At 54.0% G+C, this 25903-nt stretch overlaps 2 protein-coding genes across 4 annotated transcripts; both read left to right on the top strand.

Annotated features, from left to right (window-relative positions):
* Positions 1-6449: 6449 nt before the first annotated feature.
* Positions 6450-12117, top strand: RPS5 (ribosomal protein S5). Of its 2 annotated transcripts, none has more exons than XM_082369405.1 (6): positions 6450-6608; positions 7352-7460; positions 10550-10759; positions 10918-11046; positions 11817-11915; positions 11995-12117. In XM_082369405.1, exons 2-6 carry the CDS (start codon positions 7353-7355, stop codon positions 12061-12063), a joined length of 615 nt encoding a protein of 204 aa, XP_082225531.1. In that variant the 5' UTR covers positions 6450-6608; position 7352; the 3' UTR covers positions 12064-12117. The 2 variants fall into 2 exon arrangements, with proteins under 2 accessions (XP_082225531.1, XP_082225532.1); XM_082369406.1 differs by having other exon boundaries at positions 6524-6608; positions 7339-7460.
* Positions 12118-12246: 129 nt separating this feature from the next.
* On the top strand, positions 12247-25007 carry RNF225 (ring finger protein 225). 2 transcript variants are annotated; one of them, XM_082369371.1, is made up of 2 exons: positions 12247-14423; positions 21767-25007. In XM_082369371.1, the coding sequence occupies exons 1-2, from the start codon at positions 13525-13527 to the stop codon at positions 22335-22337; spliced, it is 1470 nt and encodes a 489-aa protein (XP_082225497.1). In that variant the 5' UTR covers positions 12247-13524; the 3' UTR covers positions 22338-25007. The 2 variants fall into 2 exon arrangements, with proteins under 2 accessions (XP_082225497.1, XP_082225498.1); XM_082369372.1 differs by lacking the exon at positions 21767-25007 and adding an exon at positions 14974-17391.
* Positions 25008-25903: the final 896 nt, after the last annotated feature.

Genomic DNA, 25903 nt, shown 5'->3' on the forward strand with positions numbered 1-25903 from the left:
GACATGTGAAAGTCATTTAAAAAAAATTTTTTTTTAAAAGAAAATAAAAACAAGACCTTGGGGCAGGGGCAGAGTGAGCCATGAGGCTCCCTGGGGAAGATCATGTTCAGTGAGGGAACAGCACGTGCAAAGGCCCTGAGGAGGCCTGTGTGGCTGGGACGGAGCTGAGGGGGAGAAGAGAGTGGAGGGTGACAGGGGCCATATCCTCTGGGCCTAGCAGGCCACTCTGTGGATTGTTTTTTCCCGTGAGTGACACAGGGAGGATTTTGAGCAGGGGAGGGATGAAACCTGACTTGGGTTTTCAGAGGCTCCCTCTGGTTGCCATGTGAGAATGGATGTTTTCCTCTTTGGGGCCTAGCCCGAACCTCTAACTTTCTGCAGGGTTGAGGAGTGTCTGAGACCCCATGGCTACGCCTGACTCCCAGACACAGGGAGCCTCACATGTCCCAACCCACGTCAGAGCCCCATTCCCCCGCTTCCCTGGAAACCCGGGAGATGGCCTTGCCCCTGGCGCCACCCAACCTGAGTCAGGGGGCCACTCACTTGGCAGGGTCTGCTATATGTCTGCCCCATGTCTTCATACTAATAACCTGGTGGTGGGGCCTCTGATCTTTCCCTCACCATTCAGCCTCCTTGCAGATACCTGAGGGACCTAAGATTCCACACTGAAGTTGCCAAGTGGAAACAAAGGATGCAAAAGCGAGCTCACAGGGAAAGTATTTCTGGCATTCAACTCCCGGTGGCTGCCTCTGGGGGGGTCTGGGACTGCGGGCCATCTCTTTACACCTCTGTGATCATACCTTTCCTGTATTTTGTCCAGTAAGTAGGTATTATGTAATCGGAAGGCATCACGTTTTTGCTGTTACATTTCAGCGGCCCACTTGTCCTGACACCTGGGCTGAGTTACCTACTGTTGAGTAACAAACCACCCCAATATATGCATCCCCCGCTTTTCAAAAGTTTGCTTTATGCCACTTTGCTGTTATGAAAGACCTACATTAGCACCTATTTTATCTAAGTGAAAGAAATTTTCATTTTGAAGAAAAAAGTTAAAAAGCAAAAATAGTGTTCAGCATTTGTTTCGCAGTGAGCTGAGTGATAGAGGAAGCACACACCCCAGTCAGGGGGAGAGGCATCGCCGAAGGAGCTCCTTCCCCAGAACTACTCTCACCACCTCAGCATCAAGCTGCCATAGCTTTGAACTGTGTCTTTGAGCATCTGTGCTTTATTTCTATTTATTTTGCGCATCTATTAGCAAGATGTGTCCTAAGGTAATTGATTCTTCGCTGTACACCATTTTGACTTAGGAAAGGTTTCATAGAAACGCTCTACTTTTGGCCAGCGGGGAATACCTGTGCTTTATTAGGCTGTGTGTGGAGATCGAGATTCCGGCAAAACTCCATTCTAACCAGATCCTCAGGGGATGTAGCTCCAAAAGCTGGAGCATCAGGAGCCTGTAGCACAGCAGAGTTTCATAAATGTCTGCTGAATGGATAATCCATTTCTATTTATTTTTTGGCCGTGCAGCGAGGCTTGAGGGATCTTAGTTCCCTGACCAGGGATCGAACCCAGCCCCTCAGCAGTGAACGCACGCAGTCCTAACCACTAGACCGCCCGGGAAGTCCCTGGATCAACCATTTATTACTAAGCTAAAAGCGGCCACAATTCTGAGTGCCCGCTAGGCACCACCTGGCCCTGTGCTAAGAGTGTTACACACACTGATTCTTTAGTCCTCATGTCAAGTCTAGAAAGGCGGTGGCAGTACCCCACCCATTTTACAGATGGGGAAATGGGGGCTCAGACAGAGGAAGCCAGGCGTGGGCCAAATTCTTAGCCTTCAGATCTCCAGGAATCTCCAAACTTTAGCGCCCAGTGCAGGGCTTTAAATGCAGTTCTGGGGCCACCTGGAAAGAGTGGAGCTCACACCTCTCCATGAGGTGGTTGCACGTGTCATCCCCACTTTACAGATGGGAAAACTGAGGCCCAGATAGGCAAGCCGCGCATCTCGGGCAGAACCCATGCAGCCGGACTCGCAGCCACCGTCCACGACACAGTCCAGGGCTCGACCTGCACCAACGCTTCACCTCAGCCCCGCGAGCCGCGGGAGGATCGTGACCCCGCCTCCATCCCCAAGGGCGGAAGGGAGGGCCCCGGGGGCGGTATCCAGGCGCCCCCACCTTCACGGAAAATGGGTGGCTCCTCGGGAGCTCTAGCCGGCCCTCTACTCAGACCTGAGGCTCCTACGGGGCAGGAGGCTCAGGCCGGTCGCCCCTCTAGGCCGCGGACTTCCGCACAAGCCCGAGGTAGAGCCCGCACCACCTCAGCTCCGGAACCAACTAGCCGACCCCGCCGCGGCCCCGCCCGGACCGGAAGCGCAGGAGTCCTGGCGTTCGGCCTTCGGGGTGCCCGGAGCGGTCGGCTCTTGGCGCCCAGAAGACTGCCATCTCCGTGGTTCTCCGGGCCGGCGCGGCGTCAGGGTCCCTTTTCTCAAAAGTGACCAGAGGAGGCCGGTACGGAGAGGCTTGAGAAAATGAGGTTCTGCCCCGGGTCCGCCCCAGACTCTGCCGGGTAGTTCAGCGGCGGAGAACCTGGCGGGAGGGGAACCGGCGATCTTGTTCAGGCTTGACTGGGCCTTAGGGTTACCATGGCGACCCCTCATTCCCCCGCCTCCGCAGGGGGCGGTGGGAACTCCAGCTTCCGGGTGAAGCTGGAGCCTTCCTGCGATTCGCCATCGTCTTGGAGACGCATTACGTCATCCAGGCAGGACCTCACTTGGATTCTGGTGATTGGTCGTTCCCAGGGAAGGGCGGGGCTTCCGGCCTAGGTCCAAGCTGTCAGTCGGTTCCAAGTGCAGGACTGAGGTAGGCCGGAGCGTCCCCCCAAAGGTTTAGGCCGTGTCCTTAGACCCCCGCAAGATCCCCATGGCCGGGTCCTCCCGCTCCGTGACCAGTAACTTAAGTTCCCGCCTCTACTTCCGCCCAATCCGGATGCCTGGTTCTCCCCCCAATTCCTGCCTCTGAGTCCCCCCCCAAATCCAGGTCTCTGTTTCTCTTGCAGGTAAGGCCTTAGATTCCCCTTCGAGTCCAGGTCCCCGTTTCTCTCCCAGTTTGTGCCTCGCACCTCCAAATCGCAGCCACCAGAATCTGTATCTGTGAGACTTCTGATTTCATATATCTGGTCTCCAAGATTTGAGATCCTGTACCCACTAATTCTGGATATTTGGATGTTCAAAATGTGTTTCTGGATTTATCTTTAACCCAAGCCTCTGAGACCCCTATTAATACCCTGTCCTAAGGTTTCCAAATCCAGCCCAGTTCCTCCTCCCCTCTATTCTTTACCCCAAGTGCTGCAAGTGAGAAGACAGGTCCGGATTTGATCCAGCGTTGCCACCCCCGTCCTGCACATTCTGCCCTGTTGCCTCACTCCTGCCCCCAATTCCAAAGAGCCACCATGAATGCGTGGTCCTAATTTACAGCTAAGCAAACTGAGAATGGGGAAGGGGCTTAGGCTGGCCCACCTAGCAGGTGAACTGGCCCAGGCACCTCCCTTGCCTTGAGGTCTAGACCTTCCGCTCCTGTAGCACGCACCCAGGCTAAGCCAACCACTCCTGTGAGCCCAGGTTTAGACTCATGGTCAGTGGCCAAGGCAGTGAGAGGCCCAGGACAGTGGGAAAGATCAACTTGTTCTCTGCCAGGCAGCTGTGGGAGGCGGAGACACAGTCCTGCAGGAGTTAGAGGAACAATAAATATACTTGTTTGTTCGCATTCACTTGTTCCTTTGAGCAGGTTTGGAACCAAAGAGACCATCTTTCCTCAGTAATTACATGGTTACTGGCTCAGCAGCCTTTTCTTTAAAAAGGGAGAAGCCTAAGGCACAGGGAGAGCCCCTCTCTGGATCATGCTAGATCCAGTGGAAAGGCCCAGAGTTGACTGAACTCATTTGTTTATTGGGCACTTTGTATGTTCAGAGATCGGCGGCACTGGGGGAGACATGATGCAGAGATGGTGGAGAGGCCAGCGGAGGAGGGAGAGAGAGGTCAGGCTCTGGGGCCAACCACCTTAGAATCCCAGCTCTGCCCCCTTTTGCTGTGTGACCCTGGGCAAGTTACTGCACCTCTCTGGGCCTCCCTGACTGCCTAATCAAGTTGTTCTGAAGAGCAAATGGTCTGATTCCCAGACTCCTAATGCCTACCTGGCATTAGGAAGGGTTTTCCCCAGGCTGTGGCCAGGAAGAGGGGCAGACTCAGGTAAGGAGGTGTTCTGAACAGGAGACAGCAGGACTCTGGGTCTGGAATTGGTGTCTGGTGGAAGAGGGAGGCCCAGCCGCTCAGTGTCTGCCTGAAGCCCAGAGAGGGAGCAGCAAGACTAGGGAGAACTGCCCCATCCATCCTTCCATCCATCGTTTTTTCAGCAGTTACTTGTGAGCAGATACTGTGTGCCAGACTCAGTACTTCCAGCTGGGGACACAGTGGGGAAGAAACCAAACAGCCTCTACCCTCATGGAGCAGTTAGAAAATCAGGGCAGAGGAGATGGCCAGAGCTGGTCAGCCCAGAGTGAACATGATGCACCAGGAATGCAAAGGGGCTTCTGCAGACTTTCCCCCTCCAGCCTGAGGAACACAGCACCAACATCCCTAGACTTATGGGATCAGACTCCGGATTTTGTGCCTGTGTCCTGGGGACCTGGGGAGGCTGGACTGTCTCAGGCCTGGCAAGTAGTGTGTGATCGTCAGCTATGCAAGGTGACCCCCTACCCTGCACCACATAGGGCTTTACTGCAGGACCTCTCTCCTGCCCTCCCATGCATGGTGGGTCACTCCTGTCAGGTCTATAAAGATGCCCATTATCAAGTGACCACTGACAGTCAGGCCACAGGCTCCGAACTCACCTTGTCTGATTTAGTTCTCATTTCCACACTGACAGGGGAAACTGAGGTTCAGAGGGGGTGGGCCCCTGTCCACTTTTGAGGAGAAAGAGGCAGGGTTGGGGGGCCCCTCTGGATCCTGCTGAGTGTGAGGGTGCCTGGTGCCTACTCCCAGCCTCCCTGTTTTCCCCCAGTCAGCACCTCCCCAGCTGTGTCCCCCAGGACCAGGGAGGGCCCCCAATGATCAGAGAGGGTCCCTCCAGGTCCAGGAAGGAGCCTACTTAGCTCCTCCCCATCCCCACAGACCCCAGTAAAAGGCCCGAGGCTGCTGCTCTGTACATACCAGGGCAGAGGCCAGGGATAAGGCCACAGGCTGCAGTGGCTGGGGCCCTTGGCCTCTCTGGGTGCGGCTCCCAGACTTCAATCCACCAGAGCCTGAGGTCTCACCCGCTGCCCAGACCAGCTTCAAGGCCTGTGTCCCCCTTAGCAGTGGCATGAGCCGTGACTGACGACGACAGTCCAAGGGCGCCCAGAGTTTCTGGTCTGAAACGCTCCTGGAATTGGGATAGGGATAGGGCCGAGCCTTTATAGTCAGTCAGTATCCTTTACAATCAGTGAACAAACATCGCGGCTGCTGAGCAACTGTAATGTGCATGCCCCGAAGGTGGGCAAGTGGGGTTGGTGCGGACAAATGAAGGACCGCCTGGGTCATGTGGCTGGGCCCCTTCGGGTCTGAGAAGGGGAACTCCCACCCTTGGAGGTTGAGGTGGGCACCTGGAGGTGAGGAGCCTCAGGCGCCTTGGAGACCAAGCTCTGCCAGATGCCGCTCCCTGCCATCTGCAGCCAGCATGGGTGTGCAGCTACAGTGGTCGCTGCCTCTGCGAAGCCCGCCGAGGAGGCGTCCACAACCCAGCTCGGCTCCAGAGTCTAGGCGGGGGATGTGAAGGCTTGGCACGTGCTCTCCACGCAGACCACCGGGGTCACTGGGTGCGGCTGCAGAGTGGGCAGGGCACGCACCACCGTGCCTACCCTGCACTCGATCAGTGACCTCGGCAGCACAGACCCCAGCTGGATCAAAAAGGGCGGGGGCTGTCCCCCAGGCTCCTCCTCCAGGGCCCCTCCCTGACCCCCTCCCGCACGCGGTAACGGGGCAGGAGAGGCGGGAGCCAAAGAGAGACAATGGTCGGTCGGAGGCTCAGGCCCCAAGCAGCCCAGAGCGCGCGAGTGTTGGGGAGGGGGACCCGCGAGTGGTGCCCGCCCACGCGCGCGGGGCCCGGACCACAGCGGACAGCAGTCGCGACGCCCTGGCTTCACTGAGCCGCCGGGTCCTGCAGCGCTTGCTTGTATGGGCAGCGACGAGCGCGGGCCAGACTTTTGCCCTCATTAGACATGGCGGCGTTGACCTCATAGAGACCTCTGCGCCTGTGCAAGCCCCCCCCCCCCCCCCCCGAACTGGCAAGTGCTGGAAATTGGACATCCGCCAGGCACAGCCTTTGGGCCCGCTTCTGCAAGTACGCATGCGCCGGGGGTTTACGGTTTCCATTTGGCCCAGAGGGTGCCTTTACATGCTCGCTCCGGATTGGTCTGTAAATACGCCTTGTTCTGCGCACGCGCCGCCTTCGGTGACCCGGAAGTTCTCGCCTCCCTTAAAAGCGTCGGCCCGCAGTGTGCGGCCTTTTCTTGTCTGTGCCAGGGCGTCGCGTGGTCCACGCCGAGCAACCGAGACGTCTCGGCTGCGCCTTAAGGTGAGGCTGCCGCGGAGTCGGAAGTCCGAAGGCCGATTCAGGGTCTTCCGGGAGCCGTGGGTGGGCCCCGAGACCAGGGGATTCCCTCGGGCAGGGGACAAGGATGGAAGCGCGGGGAAAGTTACTCTCGCCCCGTTGCTGATGCCCCGCCGCCGCCGTAGCCTTGCCCCCAGCGGACTGGGGAATGTTGGTCTGGTGTCTGTAGTTGTACTTTATTAATTATAAGAAGTTTCCGTTATCCTTACATGCACGATGCACACTTTGGTCTGGACACGCTTTCTCCTAAATAGCAGCCTCTAATCCCCCCGTCGGGGTCGGACACCAAACTCGACCTTTGCACTGGTAAAGCGCAGAATTCATACCATTGATCCTTCTGTTTTACTGATGAGGAAGCTGAATCCACAGCGGCTTGTAGACTCTCCTAGGGTTGCAGAGCTCTTGAAGAACAAGGTTGGGATTTGACTTCGAGCGGATGCAGCGTCAGGGCATTTGGCATCTCCTGCCCGTCTCTGGGCCGCCTTGCAGCCGTTGAGGGGGTGCCTGCCAGCTGTTGGCCTCATAGTTCCTGGGTGAGAGACCGGTGTTTCTTGCTGACAGATGAGTGGTTTTCTTAAGGTTCCACAAGGTGGCCTCAGATGTTCACAGCCTTTCTCGGTTCCTGGTAACTTCCCAGTTCTCAGGTTGTGCGCTAGCCTCTGAGTCCGTGGTGAGTATGCCTGGGCTTTGACAGTTTCTGTCCCTAGGATGACGGAGTGGGAGACAGCTGCACCTGCAGTAGCAGAGACCCCCGACATCAAGCTCTTTGGGAAGTGGAGCACCGATGATGTGCAGATCAATGACATTTCCCTGCAGGTGAGAGGGGTGTAATGATTGTGCTCCCCAGCTGGGGGTGGGTCACTTGAAACTTGTAGCTGTCCCACTAAGTAGAGTTGAAGATGGAACAGGTGAAGGAGGGATCCCTGGACCACCACCTCCATCGTGTCTGTTTTTCCTTGTATCCTGTTAGAGGTTGCTACAGTTTTTGTCAGGAGATGATGGTTCCTTCCTCAGGGGGAGTATCACATCCCACAAGTTGTTTAGTTAATTGTTTTGTAGTGAAATACACATAAAGTTCACCATGGTACCTTTTATTTATTTATCTTTTTAGTTTCATATATTTTATTTTTTAAAGGTTATCTATAAGATTTGAGTGTTTTTATTTTACTCAAGTATTGAAGATGACAAGGACAATATTTCATTCAGGCTATAAAATTTTATTTAAATTATATGTTTTAGAATTAAATAAAAATGGGCAGTATTCTTCAAGTTCAGAAGTTGTGCCTTGGAGAGACGAGTCAATTAAATTATAAAGATTCAAATGCCTAAAAATCTAAATGCCTTACCGTTGTTCCTCAGTATCTGAGGGGTGTTCTTTCTAGGAGCCCCCAAGTTTACCAAAATCTGCAGATGCTCAAGTCCCATAAAGTGTAAGGGCCTTAAATGTAGGCAATAAAACGTAACTTCAGTCTCATTTATACATTATATGTATGTGTCCCAGCACCATTTGTTTTTTTTGTTTGTTTTTGCAAGAAAACCCTTTTATTATGATTAAAGGGTCAGTACACCAAGATGACATAGCAATCCTATATGTGTATGCACCAAACAACAGAACTTTGAAATACATGAAGCAGAAACTTACAGAACTTGTAAGAGGAATAGCCAATTTCTCAATTATACTTCAGGACTTCATTATCCCTCTCCCTGCAACTGCGATAAATACTAGACAGAAGGTCAGCAAGGATGTAAAAAATCTGAGTAATAACCCAACCAAGAGGATTGTGAAAACATTTATAGAAACTTCACCCAATGACAGCAGAATACACATTCATTTCAAGAAGCCTTACAGAACATTCAGCAAGATATACCACACCCTGGGTCATAAAACAAACATCAGCAAATTTAAACAATCAAACCAAACGTGAAACAAATAAGAAATCAGTGACAAAAAGATACCAGAAAATGCTCCAAATAGTAGGAAATGAAACAATATACTTCTAAATAATACACGGGTGACAGAGGAAGTCTCTAAGGAAATCAAGGGATATTTAGAACTGAATAAATTGTAATGAAAACTTGTGGGATAAAGCTGGAACAGTACTGAAGGAACTTTATAATACTTAATGATTTGTTAGAAAAGAAAAAAAAGTTTCAAATCAATAGTCTCAGCACCCCTCAAAAAATAAAAAGAGCAAAATATAAGCAAAGCAAAGTAGAAGATAGGCTATCATAAAGATCAGAACAGAAATCAGTGAAATTAAGAACAGAAAGGTAAAGGGACTTCCCTGGTGGTACAGTGGTTAAGACTCTGTGCTCTCAATGCAGGGGGCATAGGTTCAATCCCTGGTTGGGGAACGAAGATCCCACATGTGCAGCACCATTTGTTGAAGAGAGTATTTATCCCATTGAATGGTCTTGTCACCCTTGTTGAAAATCAGTTGAGCAAGGATGTAAGGGTTTGTTTCTGAACTCTGAACTCTATTTCATTGGTCTCTATGCCTATCCTTTTGCCAGTACCACACTGTCTTGATTACTATAGCTTTGTAATAGGTTTTGAAATTGGGAAATGGGAGTTCTCCCACTGTATGTTGCCCCCATACTGTTTTACACTTGGCCTCATTAGGACTTTTGTGGGGCCTTCATAAAAAGAAATTTATGTTTTGTGACTGCATTGGTATAATGACGAATAAAATTCAGGTTTGATCATATTTTTTCCTTTCTTTTAAAAGAAATTAAAACTTTTTGTTGCCTCTAAATATATCATGGTACCTAGGCACTGAGCCTAACAGAGAATTCAAACCTGTTTTTCACTCTGAATGTCTTGCAGAGCTGTTTTCCGTCATGGGTTTGTTGGGGGAGAGGTCTGTAAACTTAAAAGGACCAGTTAGTAAATGTTTTATAAAGTCTTTGTAGGTCACATGTGGTCTGTCACATGCGTGTTTGCTTCCTTGTTTTCTTTTTCTTGCTTTTTTTTGTACAACCCTTTAATAATGTAAAAACTATTCTTCACTTTCCCCTGGTGCTCTCCTAGGGGCTGGGAAAGCAGAAGTCAGCATGATATCAGAGTTCTCACTCTCTTGAAAGCTGTGTTGGGCTCTACCGTGGGGCCCAACAGCTCAACCACACGCTTGCTGGGGCATTTGGTATTCGCAGGTTTTTTTCTGGCACAGTGTGAGTCTCTGCATGGACACCCGTCTGTCTACTTGCCTGTTTGTGTAAGTGGTCCTCTCCAGGCTAGACACCAGACTGTCGTGCCTACATCAGAGTCCTCTGTGTTCTTTTCCTGTTAATCCTTGTATTTGTAGAAACTCACTGTTTGTACATGTTCTCGTGTGTGTGGTAGGATGACTTGGTGTAGGTTTCATACTGGAAATATCAGAAGTAGTCCCCACATGCACAGTTCCTCTGACTCACCCCCCCCCCCCCCCGAACGGTTTAGTGTTTCTAGACACTGTCTTGGGATATGTATGTATATATAGGCAGGATTGTTGAATGATTGTTTGAAACACTGGTTCTCTGGGTTAGTTCCCCCCACCCCTACCCCTTTAGGGTACATTTTTGGGTGTCAGCAATGAGGAGTGCTACTGGCATACTACAGTGCACGGGACAGCCCCTCCAGAACAGAGTTATTTGACATAAAACGTCAGTGCAGAGTGAAGAACACTTTTAAAACAAGACTGGTATCGTGGGTGGTTATCTACTTAGTTTTCCATACCCTTCCTCCCATTAGAAAAGAAGTACTCTTTTTAGTGGCCTGGTAAAGTCACTTGCTTCGGTTTTACTTTTCTGTGGCAGGCCCGTGAGTGGGCGCTACCCTGAGTGGGTGTTCAGTCTCTGTGGTCCCCTGCCGAGATCCATCCTGCTCCTGACCGTGGTCCCTTCACCCCCTCTTCCTGCTGCCCCAGGATTACATCGCAGTGAAGGAGAAGTATGCCAAATACCTGCCCCACAGTGCAGGGCGCTACGCGGCCAAGCGCTTCCGCAAGGCGCAGTGCCCCATCGTGGAGCGCCTCACCAACTCCATGATGATGCACGGCCGCAACAACGGCAAGAAGCTCATGACGGTGCGCATCGTCAAGCACGCCTTCGAGATCATCCACCTGCTCACGGGCGAGGTAGGGCCCTGAGGCCAGGCGGGGCAGAGTGCCCCTGCACACCCTAAAGCCAGCGGCCGCCCCGCCATATGCACGCCAGGGTCCTCCAGGTTTATGGGGTGGAGGGTCGGGGAGGGATGCCTGCCAGGTATCTGGCTCAGGGCCCCTCTCTCTCTTAGAACCCCCTGCAGGTCCTGGTGAATGCCATCATCAACAGCGGCCCCCGGGAGGACTCGACCCGCATTGGGCGAGCCGGAACAGTGAGGCGGCAGGCCGTGGACGTGTCCCCGCTGCGCCGTGTGAATCAGGTGGGCTTGGGGCTTTGGGGCACACGTGGGTGGCCAGGAACGGCCACCAGGCTCTGGCAGAATCCTGCCTGGCGCAGCAGAGGCTGGCAAGTGGGAATGTTCATCTCCGTCTGCATGTTTACCTGAGGGTCAGGTAATGAAGGGTTCCTGGATTCCCACCCCACGCAGAGCAGGTCCTAGCTCTGGGCCCTCTCCTGGGCAGCATTTGATTGAAGGGCCAGTTTCATTTGAGTATATGTTTTTACACTGTTTTTTTTTATTTTCTTGGACCATTTGAGAGTCAGTTGCAGGTGTTTTGACCATTTCCGTGTTAACATTTCAGTGGGTGTCTCCCTAGAATAAAGATGTTCTGTCCCCACCGTCACCCCCAAGGAATTTAACAGCAAACTAACATTTGACATTACATCACTGTTCCAGTTTATGGAGCTGTCCCCAAGCATACCCTTTGTAGCTGTTCGTTTTTAGTCAAGGGTTCCAGGCCAGGAACACATTGCATTTCCCTGTCACAGCTAGTTTCAAGTCACCTGTCATCAGGGACCCAGCTTCAGCCTTTGTGTCCGCACACTTTTTTGTGCCCCTCAGTCTGATCCCAGATCTAGCAGCATGGCACCTGGGCAGCGCTGTGGGCTCCCACTGTGTCTTGCCTCAGTTGGCCTGCGGATGGCAACGTGGTAGGCAGCATTTGTTGGGTCCCAGGGTACTGGAGAGCCGTGTCCCTGCGTGGTGTAGGGGCAACCCCTACTTAGCACAGGGACCCCTGTGCTCCCTAGGCCATCTGGCTGCTGTGCACTGGTGCCCGTGAGGCCGCCTTCCGGAACATCAAGACCATTGCCGAGTGCCTGGCAGACGAGCTCATCAACGCTGCCAAGGTGGGTGAGGACACCTGGGGGGGGGTGAGTCTCAAGGGGAGGGTCCTCCAACATTGGAGCTAACCATCCCTTCTTGCAGGGCTCCTCCAACTCCTACGCTATCAAGAAGAAGGATGAGCTGGAACGTGTGGCCAAGTCCAACCGCTGATTGCCTGGCCGCAGCTGCAATAAACCTACTTGCCCTTTGGGGTGGCGCCACCCACCTGTGCCGCTGTCTGTGCTCAATGGGGAAGGGTATCTGGGAGCAGGGGCTGAGGGGCAGGATGACTGGTGTTTTGGGGGAGCTGCCCATGTCCCTGGTGTGTCTTCTGGTCTCTCGGGACCTGGACTCACCAGGGGAGTGCTTGGCTCAGGAAGCGCCACTGACTCAGAACCATGGCACCTCGGGCTGCAGGCCTGGCTGCCTGGACTGTGCCAGCAGGCGTTGGAAATGAGGGGGTGGGGTTGTCCTGGCAGAGATGTCACTGGTCTGGGGAGGGGCGTGGTGGCTGCAGCCCACCACCTCGAGAGGTGTGTTGCCAGGAAGCAGCCCCAGGGGGAGGAGGCCAAGGCCTGGGCTCTGGACCAAGACACTTTCTAGCCCCTTGTCGTTGGCTGGACAGGGCTGGTCCGGTCCAGTCCACTGTGGGGTCAGCCTGCCTTCAACCCCCAGGACTCCAGAAGTCCCACTCTTCTTCCTGGACACGCTGCCCCCACCCAGAGCCTCTGACACCCCAGGTTGCACTCACCCCACCAGTGGCTCTAGGTGGAGGATTCATGAGGTGTTGAAGGCTGGGAGTGGTGGTGGGGACCCCCTCTCCTGATGAGCCTGGACCGTCACTGCCCTGTCAGCCTGTGCCTCCTTCCTGGCACCCCGGACATCCGGCCGAGGTCAGGCTTGGTGTTCCCTGTCCTGGGGGCGGGGAGGGCAGTGTGACAGGTCTGGTGGGAACCTGGCATCCGGAGGGAGTGGCCCCACCACAGGCACCCTCCCATGGGGAGGAGCACTTCGCATCCAGCTGCAGGTAGGGCTAGGGTTGGGGTCAGAACAGGCAAGGAAGCGCCAGCCAGAGGGAGGAAGCACCAGCGGGTGGGAAGAGCCTGCTGGCCCGCTGGGGTCTGTCACTGCGGAGTCGACTCTTGGGCTGCTGGCCACCTATCCTGAAGCTTCCGTCCTCTCCTTCATCTGCCTTTCCTGTCTGTCTTCTGTGGTCTCCCCAGGGTCTGTCTCTGCCCAGCTCTCCTGGGAGTCCCTGTCTCTCCTCTCCATGCCTGTCTGGGGTCCTTCCTGGGGTCACTCAGGTCCACCTGGCTCTTGGCTGGGGCGTCCCCCAAGTGTAGCTCAGAATCTGCGGTGCTCCCTGTCTGTCCCTGATGCTCTTCAGAACCCCTCTGGGTCTCACCTGCCTGTGTGCCTGTGTGTCCAGATCCTCTACCTGCACGCTCCCCTTCTCGGTCCCGACTCCCAGTCTCCTTGCCTACTGGGCTCTGCTCCCCTTTCTCTGGACGCCGCTGCCCTGTGTGGGGTGATCCTTCCAGAGCCCAGCCCCTGACCCTCCCCAGACCCCCTCTGCCGTCTCCCCCCGGCCCCTTCGCTGCCTGACCGCCTTTCCCCGCAGGCCGGGTCCAGATGCCCTGCCCTCGGCCGCCCTGGCTCCCCCGCCCCCGGGTCCCCCTGGGCTCGGAGCCCAGCATCCCGGGCTCGCCGTCCACACCCCGGTCCCCCGGCAGGGGGGAGGACGAAGACGAGGGTGATGAGGAGGAAGGGGACGGCAGCCGGGGACCCATCCTGCCGCCCGCGTCCCCCGTGGAATGCCTCATCTGCGTGTCGCCCTTTGACAGCGTATTCAAGCTGCCCAAGTGCCTGGACTGCAGCCACGTCTTCTGCCTCGAGTGCCTGGCTCGTCTGTCTTTGGCCACGGCGGGCGGCGGCGACGCGGTGGCCTGTCCCGTGTGCCGCGCGCCCACGCGCCTGGCCCCACGCCGCGAGCTGCCCGCGCTGCCCACGCAGCTCGGCCTGCTGCCCGGCTCCGCACGCGCCCCGCCGCCGCGCCAGGGCTCCGTGCGCTTCGACCGCCGGCGCGGCCTGCTCTACCTGCGGCAGCCGCCGCCCGCGCCCGGACCGCGCAAGGCCCACCCCCCGCCGCCGCCGCCGCCGCTGCGCCTCGGCCGCCCGCTGTCGCGCCGCCTGACGCTGGCCCGCTCGGCCTGGGTCTTCCACGCGGCCGTCGCCGTGGCCGCGCTGGTGGCCGCGGGCCTCGTGGTCACGGGCCTCTACATCTTCTTCCTCATCCCGCGCGCCACCACCTCCAGCCCCGCGCGGCCCCAGCTCGTGGCGCTCGCCCCGGCGCCCGGCTTCTCCTGGTTCCCGCCTCGGCCCACGCCGGCGGCACCCTGGACCTCCGGCTGGAGGCCGCGCCCCGTGGGCCCTGACCTGGACGCCGCCCCGCCGGGGGCTGCGGAGGACGCGCTGGAGCCCGAGGGTGTTCCCGAAGAGACAGAGACGCCGGACGGGTCCTTGGACCGCAGGTGGGGGGCGGAGGCTGGCCCTGGCTGGGCCCCGCGGGCACGCGGCGGGAGGAGGCGGTGGGGGGCACAGTAAACGCGTCTGCGCCGCAGGCCCTGCCTCAGGCCTGGGGACCCCGGTGTCATCCTGACGCTCGCCATGATTCCCGTGGAGGCCTTAGAGGGCGCATGGCAAGCACGCATTTCTCTAGAGAGGCCTGGAGGGATCATTCCTGGCATCATTAGCACGGAGCAGGGACCCTCTCAAGGAGCACCCGTGACACCAATCCCTGTGGGCATCCAGCTGTGGGACCCCCATGTCTGTAAAGGTCCTGCTGGTAGGCACTCATAAACCAGCTGGGGGTACCCTCGATCCTCAGCTCTTGTGGGAGCCCAGCCGCAGAGTCCCCCTGACCAACATCGTGCAGTGGCCCTGCTAGGGGTACCCCATCCCTGATCCTCGTAAGGGTCCTGCTGAGTACACCCCAATCATCAGAGCTCCAGGAGAACGCTTATCCTTGGCTGGCACCAGAGCTTAAGTCTCTGATTTACTCATCCTTTGGGCTTTCTGCAGGTGCTGGAGGCCCCCATCTTTGGATGGCAGACCATTCCCTGGCCACACCTGTGAGTGGCCCACTGCAGGACCAACCACCCCACTCCTCCCCAGGCTGTGGAGTTGCTGCCTGCAGGCTGAGCCAGGGTGGGATCCAGCCATCTCCATGCTGGTCCTGCATTTGCTGCCTTACACACCTGGCTGGGGCTTGGGCTTGAAGGGGGAGGTGTGGCCTGGCCAGGACTGGGGAGAGACAGACAGGGCCTGAGCCTCAAAGACTGGCTCCCACTTGGGTCCTGAGTATCAACTTGCAATGGGGCCTCGACTTCCCCTATGGCTAGTGGCCTCTGGGATTCGCCTAATATGCTGAGGGGCAGCTGTGGTCACTGAGGCTCAAAGAGGCCAAGGTTGCCCTCTGGGTCAGCCAGTGTCATGTGATTTTGGGTGAGGGGTCGCTCCTGGACATCCCTGGCCCCTCTCCTTAGCCACTAGAGCCCTCATCACCCCCATCTCCACTCGTTAAATACTCAGCGTCGGTTACTTCATCTCCTCCAGGGCTCCATCAGCATTTTGTGGCAACCCTGCTGTACGCCAGGGTGAATGAAGCCTCAGCCCTCCCTCAGCAGGGAGAGTGGTCCTCCTCTCAGAAGCCTTCCTGGGTTAGTCACAGTGGGGTAGATAGCAGCCACCTTCTGCACAAACTGAACATGGACTTTCTGTCTCCCCCCAGGCCCTGGAGCCCCGAGTCTGCCTCACTTCACCCCAGGTTGGGATGCTGTGTGTGGCAGGTGGGCATCCAGCATTTTCCAGACAGAAATGTGACTTCTTTGGGGCTAGAGGCTCCTGTTTGATTTGTTTACATGTGTGTCCTCAGCACCTGGCATACAGTGGGTGCCAAGTAATTTTGTAGGGAGTGACAGCATTGCCGGTAACCAAGAAGCAACCCAGGAATGTCTGCGGGCATCCTAGGTTCACCCGGCTCCCAGCCATCTTGACCTAGGCATGTCAGCGGAGCTCCTTCTGATGGGAGCCGCTGCTTCCAGGTGGGAAGCAGGAGGAGGAACGTCAGGGTGTCCTAGGGAGTGTCTTCCTGGACCAGTTCTTGTCCCACTTGGGGCCCATGACAGGTACAGGGGCCAGGACCAGTGTGCTGGGTCACTGGGCAGGCACAGCCCAGCCTGACAGGGAGGAGACCTGGTCAGGCAGGAGCAGGATTGACTGGTGGTCTGTATTGGTTTTCCCCGGCTGCTGCAACAAATTACCACCAAATCAGGTCCTTAGAACGGCACGTGTTAGTTATCTTACAGTTCTGCGGGCCAAGGGTGTTGAAATCAGTTTCACCAGGCTAAAGTGGAGGTGTCCGCAGGGCGAGTTCCTTCTGGCTGCTCTGAGAGAGGATTTCCTTAGCTTTTCTAGCTTTTCTATCTGCATTCCTTGGCTTCCTCCTCTGTCTTGAGAGGCAACAGTGTAGCCTCTTTCAATCTCTTCCTGACTCTCCTGCCTCCCTCTTTCACTTATAAGGACACTGGGATTGCACTGAGCCCACCCAGATAATCCAGGATAACCTCTCCAACTCAATATCCTTAATTTAATAACATCTGCAAAGTCCATTTTGCCATGTGAGGTAACAGATTCACATATTCCAGGGATTAGGATCTGGATACCTTTGGGGGCCGTGACTAGGCTTACCAGAGGGTCTCCAATATGCCCCTCCTCATCCCTTCCCTCCTCCACCCCAGGCTGGGAGAATTACGGTGAGGGAGTAGAACTGGCAGGGATGGGCCCAGCCAGGGGGGTCAGAAGGGGCCCTTGGGTGGTGGTGCACAGAAGAGAAAGATGATACTTTCTGCCTGAGGGTGTTCAAGGAAGGCTGCCTGGAGGAAGAGGCCTCAGGGCTAAGGGGTAACACCAGCTGGCATTGAGGCAGGGGGCCCTAAGCAGGGAGCTGGTGGCTGAGGGCAGTGGGCAGGGCTGGCTCCTCCCTGTCCTAACGTGCTTCCTCCTCGGGACTGTGGGGAAGGGTTGCTTCTCCACCCTCCCAGCTGGGAGCCTGAGACCTCAGTCACTCTTCCCGTAAAATGTAGCCTACCTCGATGTCTGCCCGCCCACTGCCTGCCCACGAACAAAGGGGCTGCCTGAAACCACCCCGGGGCCAGGATCACAGGGGACTCCTCCCGACACTTGCCTACCAGCCTCTGTGGCCACCTGGAGCTGTGCTCTCCCGGCCCTCCCTCTGCCCACTCCATCCCTGCCGGACGCACCCCCCCACGAATCTGCCCCAGACTTGCTCCTCCTTCCACTGGTCCCAATGCCTGTGAACACCCAAAGTGTGGGAGTTAGCTTCAGTGCCTGGCATGGGTGCCCAGGGACGCCTTTACTGGCCAGACTTTGGTTCTCGCTTCTGTAAAACGGGAGACAATAAACTATTTGCAGGAAGAATTCGTTCATCCACAAGTATTTATTGAGCGCCTGCTGTGTACCAAGGGGGGACTCGGGGCACCTTGCGAACGAGGGAGTTCGCATGGCAGATGATGTCCAGAGGGCTGAGGAGAGGAGCCATCATCTTGGCAACACTGCCTCCCCCTCCACGCTCGTGGGGCCCTCAACTCCCCAAACCTTTTGCAGGCCCTCCGCCAGGTCTCCTGCATTTGCCCCCGAGGGGCGCCAAGTGCTCCACTCTACCGGGATCCAGCCAGCCTCTCTCCTCACGAGGGTCACGGAGGCCTCTGCCCACACCACACTCGTCTCCTGTCATTGGGGCCTTTTGTGTTCAGGCCAAGGGAACAAGGCCCACGGGGGGCCCTCGCTGGACCCTGAGAGCGGAAGTGTCCAGCTTACAGATGGGGAAACTGAGGCTGGGCGGGGCAGGGCGTGGATTCGAACAGGGACTAGAGAGCTTTCTGCAAAACACCTCCCCTCAACTCCACACCCTGGCAGGGCAGCCTCGCTTTTCCTTCCTCCCCGGGCCCCTCTCCTCCTCTCATCCTCTGAGTCTTTCCCGCTCACAAACCTAAGCGGTGTTCGAGGCGGGGAAAGCTAGGAGGTTGTCAGCTACGCGGACCAATCGGAGGCCGCATTCCGGGCTGGGGTCGTGACCTTAATTGCCATAGCAACCTGGCCCGCCTTCGCCCCGCCGCTCTGTAGAGCTGCGCGCGCATCTTGCCCCTCCCGGAGCCTGGTGGGAGGGGCAGAGAAGGCGCGCCAGCACTTATAGCCAATCAAAAGCTTGAGACTGTCGTTGCTATGGCGATTTTGCCCGCCTTCGGCCTGTCGCGCGCATCGCGTTCAGGTCGCAGTCTAGTGGGAGGTATTGGGGGAGGGGTGCGTGTGTGTGTGTGTGGAATTGGGGGAGGGGTGTGTGTGTGTGTGTGTGTGTGTGTGTGTGTGTGTGTGTCCGACCAATCAGGGGCCCGAAGCTGAAGCGAAGGCCGACGTGGGAAGTGCTGGGATCCTCCGTCCCAAGGGGGAAACAGGCTCGAATGGGGAACGTCTCCCCTAGGGGCACACACCTTGGCGGGGCAGAGCTGGGCCTGTCCTCCTAAGCTGCGGCTTCCTCTGCCCTGTCAGTCTCTGCAGAGGCTTGGGGCCAGAGGGGCCAGGAGAGACCTATGACCTGCGTCCCTCTTTCTGGGGCATGGATGTTTCCATTCTAATGGCCGTGGAAAACTCCACATTGGGTATGGGACGTCTCCCAGGAATCTTCCAGAAATCTACTCGTTTTTATTTTTAATAATAGCTTTCTTGAAATGTAATTCACACACCATACAATTTGCCCATTTAGAGTGTACAATTCATCGGGTTGTTAGTATGATCACACAGTTTATGCAACCATCACCACTATCTAATTTCAGAACATTTACAAAAAGAAGCCCCATACCCTTTCGAGTCATGTCCCATTTCTCCTTTTCCTCAACCCCTGGCAACCATTAGTCTACTTTTTGTCTCTATGGATTTGCCTATTCTGGACATTTCGTACCAATAGAATCATACAGTTTGTAGAAATCCACTCTTAAAAACAGCAGTGTGTGGATTGTTCTTCCCAACCGGTGGGGCCAGCTCAGCCATGGGTGTGGACTCTGGAGCCAGAGAGATATGGGTGTAAATCCTACTCCTATTATGGCCTTGTTCTTAGCCCTTCTGAAACTCACTCTCCACTTGGGGAGTGGTGGGGTGTACTCTTGGCCTTGGGCTCTCCTGGCTTCACTCAGGCCGTGCTCCCTGCTCTCAGGTACTGGTGGGCTGTGACAGGGCTGAGGGTCTCTGCTGGATTTTGAGGAGCCACAGGAGGCCAGACACAACAGGAGCAGATGGGCCCTGGGGGCTTGTCCTCTGGCCAGCCTTGCTTCAGGCCAAGCATTTGTCCCAGTGAGCCATGGACCTACTCAATCTCTGTCGCATGCTGAAATTTCATCTCACAGTTCTTTCCTTATCTCAAGGGGCACCTGTGATATTTGCCAGGCTCTGGGCTGGCTGCTGAGGTTGTAGCAGTGAACAAGAAGGTCACAGATGTTCTTATTTCTCTCTTCCTTAGAAGTCACGTTCCAGGGCAGAGCTGGACAGTCCACAGCCAGACAAACCATTCATAGTATTCTTTAGGTCAAAGCTAAGTGTTCTGTGGAAGACAAAGCAAAATGATGTGACAAAGACTGTCGGGGGCCCAACCTCGATGGTGGGGTCAGGGAGTAGGAGCACAGATGCCCAAACAAGGCAAGCAGAGGCCAGGGAACAGCCTGCAAGGCTGAGAAAATGGCAAGAGCAAAGGCCCTGATGCAGGGACAGGCTTACTGGTGCCACCGTGAGGAGCAGAGGGCCATTGGAGGAGGGCTGGCCAAGACGGACAGGAGTGTGGGAGGGTTGATGTTGGTAAAGAGCACTTAGTGATACGTGGGTTCTTTTGTTTCTCTTTCTTTCTTTTTTCTTTTTGTTATTTATTTATTTATTTATTTATTTATTTATTTTTGGCTGTGTTGGGTCTTCGTTTCTGTGCAAGGGCTTTCTCTAGTTGTGGCAAGCGGGGGCCACTCTTCATCGCGGTGCACGGGCCTCTCACTATCGCGGCCTCTCTTGTTGCGGAGCACAGGCTCCAGACGCGCAGGCTCAGTAGTTGTGGCACACGGGCTTCGTTGCTCCGCGGCATGTGGGATCTTCCCGGACCAGGGCTCGAACCCGTGTCCCCTGCATTGGCAGGCGGACTCTCAACCACTGCACCACCAGGGAAGCCCTCTCTCTCTTTCTTTCTTAAGGTATTATTTAGGAAGCCAGTCTAGGTACTTTATGAGCTTCATGTTCTCATACTTGAGGTATCCCCAAGATAAGGAGGCAGCTTATTCTTGAGAGATGCTGCCTGTTTTCCAGGGGGTTTAAAGCCTCATCGTGTTTTGTGCTAAGAAGTAGGCTACAGTTGGGACCTCCCAGGTGATCCAGTGGGTAAGACTCCACGCTCCCAATGCAGGAGGCCCGGGTTCAATCCCTGGTCAGGGAACTAGATCCCACATACATGCTGCAGATGAGACCTGGAGCAGCCAAAATAAATAAATATTTTAAAAAAAGGGGGGGGCAGGAATAGAGACACAGACGTAGAGGACACGGTTGGGGGGGTGGGAAGGGGAAGCTGGAACAAAGTGAGAGAGTGGCATGGACATATATACATTACCAAATGTAAAATGGATAGCTAGTGGGAAGCGGCCATGTAGCGCAGGGAGATCAGCTCGGTGCTTTGTGACCACCTAGAGGGGTGGGATAAGGAGGGTGGGAGGGAGACGCAAGAGGGAGGGTCTACGGGGATATATGTATACGAATAGCTGATTCACTTTGCTATAAAGCAGAAACTAACACCATTGTAAAGCAATTATACTCCAATAAATATATTAAAGAAAAAAAAAAGAATTAGGCTACAGTCTTGAAGAAGACATTGATCTTTCTGCCTGTATTAGTTTCTGCCTCAGCCTTTTCTATTGTCATATATTGTTGCTGGGAGAATCCGGCACTGCACTGGGAGGGGACACCTGGAAGCTTGTGCCTGGTCTCTCCTAGAACCTGCCCTGTATGCCTCTTTCCTTTGCCAATTTTAATTTGAACCTTTTCATTGTAATAAACTGTAACTAAGAGTTTGAAAGATTTTCTGAGTTCAATGTGTCAGTCTTCGGAACCGAAGGCTGACACATTGTCAGTCAGTCTTAGTCAGTCTTCGGAACCGAGGGCTCTGAGGTAGCTCCTAGCCGTCTTGCAGGGCTTGGCATGGCCGCCTCCTTCCAGCTGCTGACTTGTGATGGGAGGGCGCCCTCGCGATCTTCGATCTTCACCTGCAGGCAGCGCTGGAGTCAGTCGCACTGCAACTGCTGAGTGTGGCCATCCCCATCCTCTCCTCCAGCAAATTCCTTCCAGCCACCTTTGTTTTACATGCCGCTCCTCTGGTTAAATTCTTCAGCTCTATGACTTCCTAATCAGGGGTCAGCAAACTTTTTCTGTAAAGAGCCAGATAGTAAATATTTTCACCTTTGCAGGATGTGAAGTTTCTGGTCACTGCTCAACTCTGCCACCATAGAGTCAAAGTACCATAAACAATATGTAAATGCATGGCCGTGGCTGTGTTCCAATAAAACTCTATTTATGGACATGGAAATATGAATTTCATGTAATTTTCATGTCATGAAATAGTATTCTTTTGATTTTTTTTTCAATCACTAAAAAAAGTAAGAACTGTTCTCATTTTGGGGACGAGACAAAAACAGAAAATGGCCTGTATTTGGCCCACAGGCTGTAGTCTGCTGAGCCCTGACTTAAATTACTCACGACTCTCGACTTTGATTTCCAGGTATCCCCAGAAGCGAGTGTCCTTTCCTGACTGGTTGTGTGCATGTGGTCTGAGAAGCATCATTCACGTCTGCACCAGGCTGGAGTATGGCTCTTCTGATCCAGCCCGCTCTGGGTGGTCCCCCAACCCCCATGGGATACAGACTTGGCTCATCAACACAGGTGGCCCCTCCCTTGCCCAGAGGCCAGTCCAGAGCTTGATGCTCCCAGCAGTTCTGGACTCCCCCCCAAGCAGAGTGAAGGGCTCTGTAGTGGGAAGAATAATGGCCCCCAAAGATATCCATGTTCTCATCCCTAGAATGTGTGAATGTTACTTACCTTATATGGCTGAAGAAACTGCAGATGTGATCGAGGATCTTAAAATGGGGAGATTATCCTGGATTCTTTGGGTAGGCCCTCAGTGCAATCACAAGTACCCTTCGAGAGGGAGAGAGAGGAGACAGAGAAAGAGATGTGACGACGGAGGCAGAGATTGGAGTAATGTGGCCACAAGCCAAGCAAGGCTGGCAGCCACCAGGAGGTGGAAGGGGCAAGGAACAGATTCTCCTCTGGACACGACGGAAGGCACGTGATCCTGCTGACACCTTGATTCTGGACTTCTAGCCCCCACAACTGTCAGACAATAAACGTCTGGGTTTTTTGGTTTTGTTTATTTATTTATTTATTGGCTGCGTTGGGTCTTCGTGGCTGCACGTGGGCTTTCTCTAGTTGCGGCGAGCAGGGGCTAATCTTCGTTGTGGTGCGCGGGTGGGCTTCAGTAGTTGTGGCACACGGGCTCAGTAGTTGTGGCTCTCGGGCTCTAGAGCACAGGCTCAGTAGTTGTGGCGCACGGGCTTAGCTGCTCCGTGGCATGTGGGATCTTCCCGGACCAGGGCTCGAACTCGTGTCACCTGCATTGGCAGGCGGATTCTTAACCACTGAGCCACCAGGGAAGACCTGTCTGTTGTTTTAACTCACCCAGTTCCTGGTCCTTTGTTATGGCAGCCTAGGAAATGAATACGCCTATTGTTCCTTCCCGTTCTGGACATTCCACCCTCTTGCCATTTCTTTTTTCTTTTTTTGTTTTTTTTGGCCACGCCACACGGCTTGCAGGATCTTAGTTCCCTGACCAGGGATCGAACCCAGGCCCCCGGCATTGGAAGCGCAGAGTCATAACCACTGGACCACCAGGGAACTCCCAGGATTGCCATTTCTAGTCTGACCTCCTCCCCTGCCTGTTTCCCACCTCTCTGTTCTCTGTCCTCTGCCTCTTATCTGCTCCTCTCTGCCATGCTCCTTCACTCTTCACCGCTCCTTCTGCAGTGCTCTCCAAGTCGGCCTGCACTTAGTGTGTCATGAGGTGTGCACATATGCTTGAATAGCACTTGAACACCAGCTGCTCAGTTACAGTTGGATTTTCCTGGGCCTGAACACATCCTTCTACACAATGTTCACAGATGAAACCTATTTACAGAGGAGTGTGTTTGAGAGTCTACCTTCAAGCGGACTCTCCATCTTCTGTACCTCATCCCTGTCTCCGTGCCCTTCATGAGGAATCCTCCACTCTGTGATCTTGCACAGTAGCCCTGACTCAAGCCTCCTCAACGGACATATTCTGGGTGTCAGACACATGTGTGATGGGGCTGTCCTCTCCTATCAAAGTCAAGATGCACTTTTGCCAGCATTTCTTGGCTTTCCAGTTGTTGACTTGGAGTGCGGGATGAGGAGGCACCTTTCAAGCAGGGTGTTTCTGTAAGAGTGTCACAAGTCCTCAAGGGAGGTCCTTCCACCCAGAAGACCACCCCTGTGACACATGTAGCCCAGTCTTTTTTATAATCTAAAATGTGTTTATTAGGATGGTTTCCCGTTCATCTTGATTCAGTGTGCTTTTAGTGCCTTTTTTTTAAACGTGTGGTTCAGTCTTAAAAGACTTACACTTAGCTGGGCATTAAGAAATAATCCTTGGGTAGGAACCATACATATGTGGGGCATGTGGGAGAGGATTCTAGTTCAGTGCAAAATTTCACCAGCACCCATCTTCCAGTAATAATAATGTGTTAATAACCATGGTGGTAATGAAGTAATAACACTTATTGAGAGTTCACTGAATTCCAAGCACTATGGTTTGCCTGTCATACCTTTTATTTGAAGCTCATAACACCTCCACAGATAAGTCCTAGAGGTTGTGAAGAAGCTAAGGACATAGACTCCAGAGCTAAACTACGTGGGTTCACATCCCACCCCAGCTAATAATAAGCTCCATGCTCTTGGACAAATAATGTAAGCTTTTTGTGCTTCAGCTTCCTTAATTAAAAAATGGGGCCAATAGGGAATTCCCTGGCGGTCCAGTGGTTAGGCCTCTGCGCTTCCATTGCAGGGAGCACGGGTTTGATCCCTGGCTGGGAACTAAGATCCCGCAAGCCGTGCATAGCGTGGCCAAAAATAAATAAATAAATAAAAAATAAAAATGGGGCTGATAATGGCACATGATTTCTTGGTGTTTGAGAGGCTCAAGTTGATATGGGTAAAGGACATCAAGCAGAACTCAAAATGTGCAGTACTTGCTACTATCTCTGTATCATAGGTGAGGACACCACAGTTCACAGAGGTCCAACTGCCTGCCCCAGGTGACTCCTCCTGTCCCCAGTGAAATTATGCTTGGGTTGGGGTTTGAACCTGGGGATACAGGACTGTTGTGTGTGCAGAGGAAGATGTTACTTTTCTTATTTCATGCCCAATTTACTAACATGGATTTGTCAAACAATTAGCATTTTAAAACATTAAGCAATCCAAATTTCTAAATAATTATAGGTGGAATGAGTAAAAAAGCTTATGGATTTAAGAAACTAATTGTATCCATGCTGATTTCATCCCACTCCTAGGTATTTACTCAAGTGAAATGAAAACTATGTTCACAGGCTTATGCAAATATTCATAGCCACTTTATTCAAAATAAATAAAAAGTAGAAACAACTCCAATATCCCATTACCAGGGTGGATAAACACAGTGTGGTGCATCCATAAAATGAAATCCGTTAAGCCCATCAGAAGCAAAAAATTAATGATCTATGCGCAACACTATGGGGAAAAAATCTTAAAAGCATGAAGGTAAGTGAAAGAAGCCACGAAAAAAAATGATAACCTGTAAGACCCCCACATATGAATTCTAGAAAATACAAAATTATAGTTTCGTACATTGGCTGCACTCACAAGGTGACAGCTTTATGAGCTCCTACAAGAAAAGGTATGCAGGGCATTTTTTTTTTTAATATATAAATTTATTTATTTATTTATTTGGCTGCGTTACTTGTGGCTCCTGGGTTCTAGAGCGCAGGCTCAGTAGTTGTGGCACAGGGGCTTCGTTGCTCAGAGGTAGGTGGGAAGTTCCCGGACCAGGGCTCGAACCCGTGTGTCCTGCGTTGGCAGGAGGATCCCTAACCACTGCGCCACCAGGGAAGTCCTGTAGGGCATTTTTGACTGAAGGCTTTCCGCAGTGGTTGCCCGAGTAGAACTCTCTGGTGTTGAACTTGCTGCTGCAGACTTCAGAGGTGGGAGATATGACTGAAGGCCTTTCCACACGCCTTACACACACGGGATTTTGCCCCATCATGTATTCCTCAGTGGTAAAGAAGGGTTGCTTCTCCTCGAAGACCTTTCTGTAAGCCATGCATGCATAGGGCGAGTTTTCAGCGTCCGTTCTCATGAGGTTCTGCAAAAGGGATTGTTGAGGTCCCAGCTGCTGGAGACAGGTACGCACTGAGCAGTGCAGCACAGGCTCTGGGCCATCCACACCTCTGCCCACGTCCAACTACTGATCTTCCCGACACCTCCTCAAACTTTGCACTTGAAATGAGTGCATTTCAGTTGCACCTCTCTACGGCCGGGGTCACCTCGGCTCGGTCACCGCGGGTACAGGGCGTGGTGGGACCTCCCCGACTCTCGCGCCTCGCCCGCTCCGCGGGCCGCGGGCCCGGGGAGCCTCCTGGACGCCATGCCCCTTTGCAGCAACCCACTCTCTCCGCCCCGGCGCGGGTCCAGAGGAACTAAAGCCGACACTGGAAGTCCCTGCCCCGCCCACGAGGCTCTCCCGGAAACGCCCCCCTCCTGGGCTGTCATTGGCTACGTCGGCACGGACGCAGTCTTCGACGTCACTTATGGG

The sequence above is a fragment of the Balaenoptera borealis genome (genome assembly GCF_965194805.1).
Source record: "Balaenoptera borealis genome assembly, chromosome: 19".
NCBI lineage: Eukaryota > Metazoa > Chordata > Mammalia > Artiodactyla > Balaenopteridae > Balaenoptera > Balaenoptera borealis.

Coding starts and splice junctions, on each gene's coding strand:
- RPS5 (XM_082369405.1), top strand. CDS start 7,353: ATGACGGAGTGGGAGACAGCTGCACCTGCAGTAGCAGAGACCCCCGAC. Junction 7,461..10,549: donor TCAATGACATTTCCCTGCAG/GTGAGAGGGGTG, acceptor CTGCTGCCCCAG/GATTACATCGCAGTGAAGGA. Junction 11,916..11,994: donor AGCTCATCAACGCTGCCAAG/GTGGGTGAGGAC, acceptor CCCTTCTTGCAG/GGCTCCTCCAACTCCTACGC.
- RNF225 (XM_082369371.1), top strand. CDS start 13,525: ATGCCCTGCCCTCGGCCGCCCTGGCTCCCCCGCCCCCGGGTCCCCCTG. Junction 14,424..21,766: donor GACGGGTCCTTGGACCGCAG/GTGGGGGGCGGA, acceptor TTTGATTTCCAG/GTATCCCCAGAAGCGAGTGT.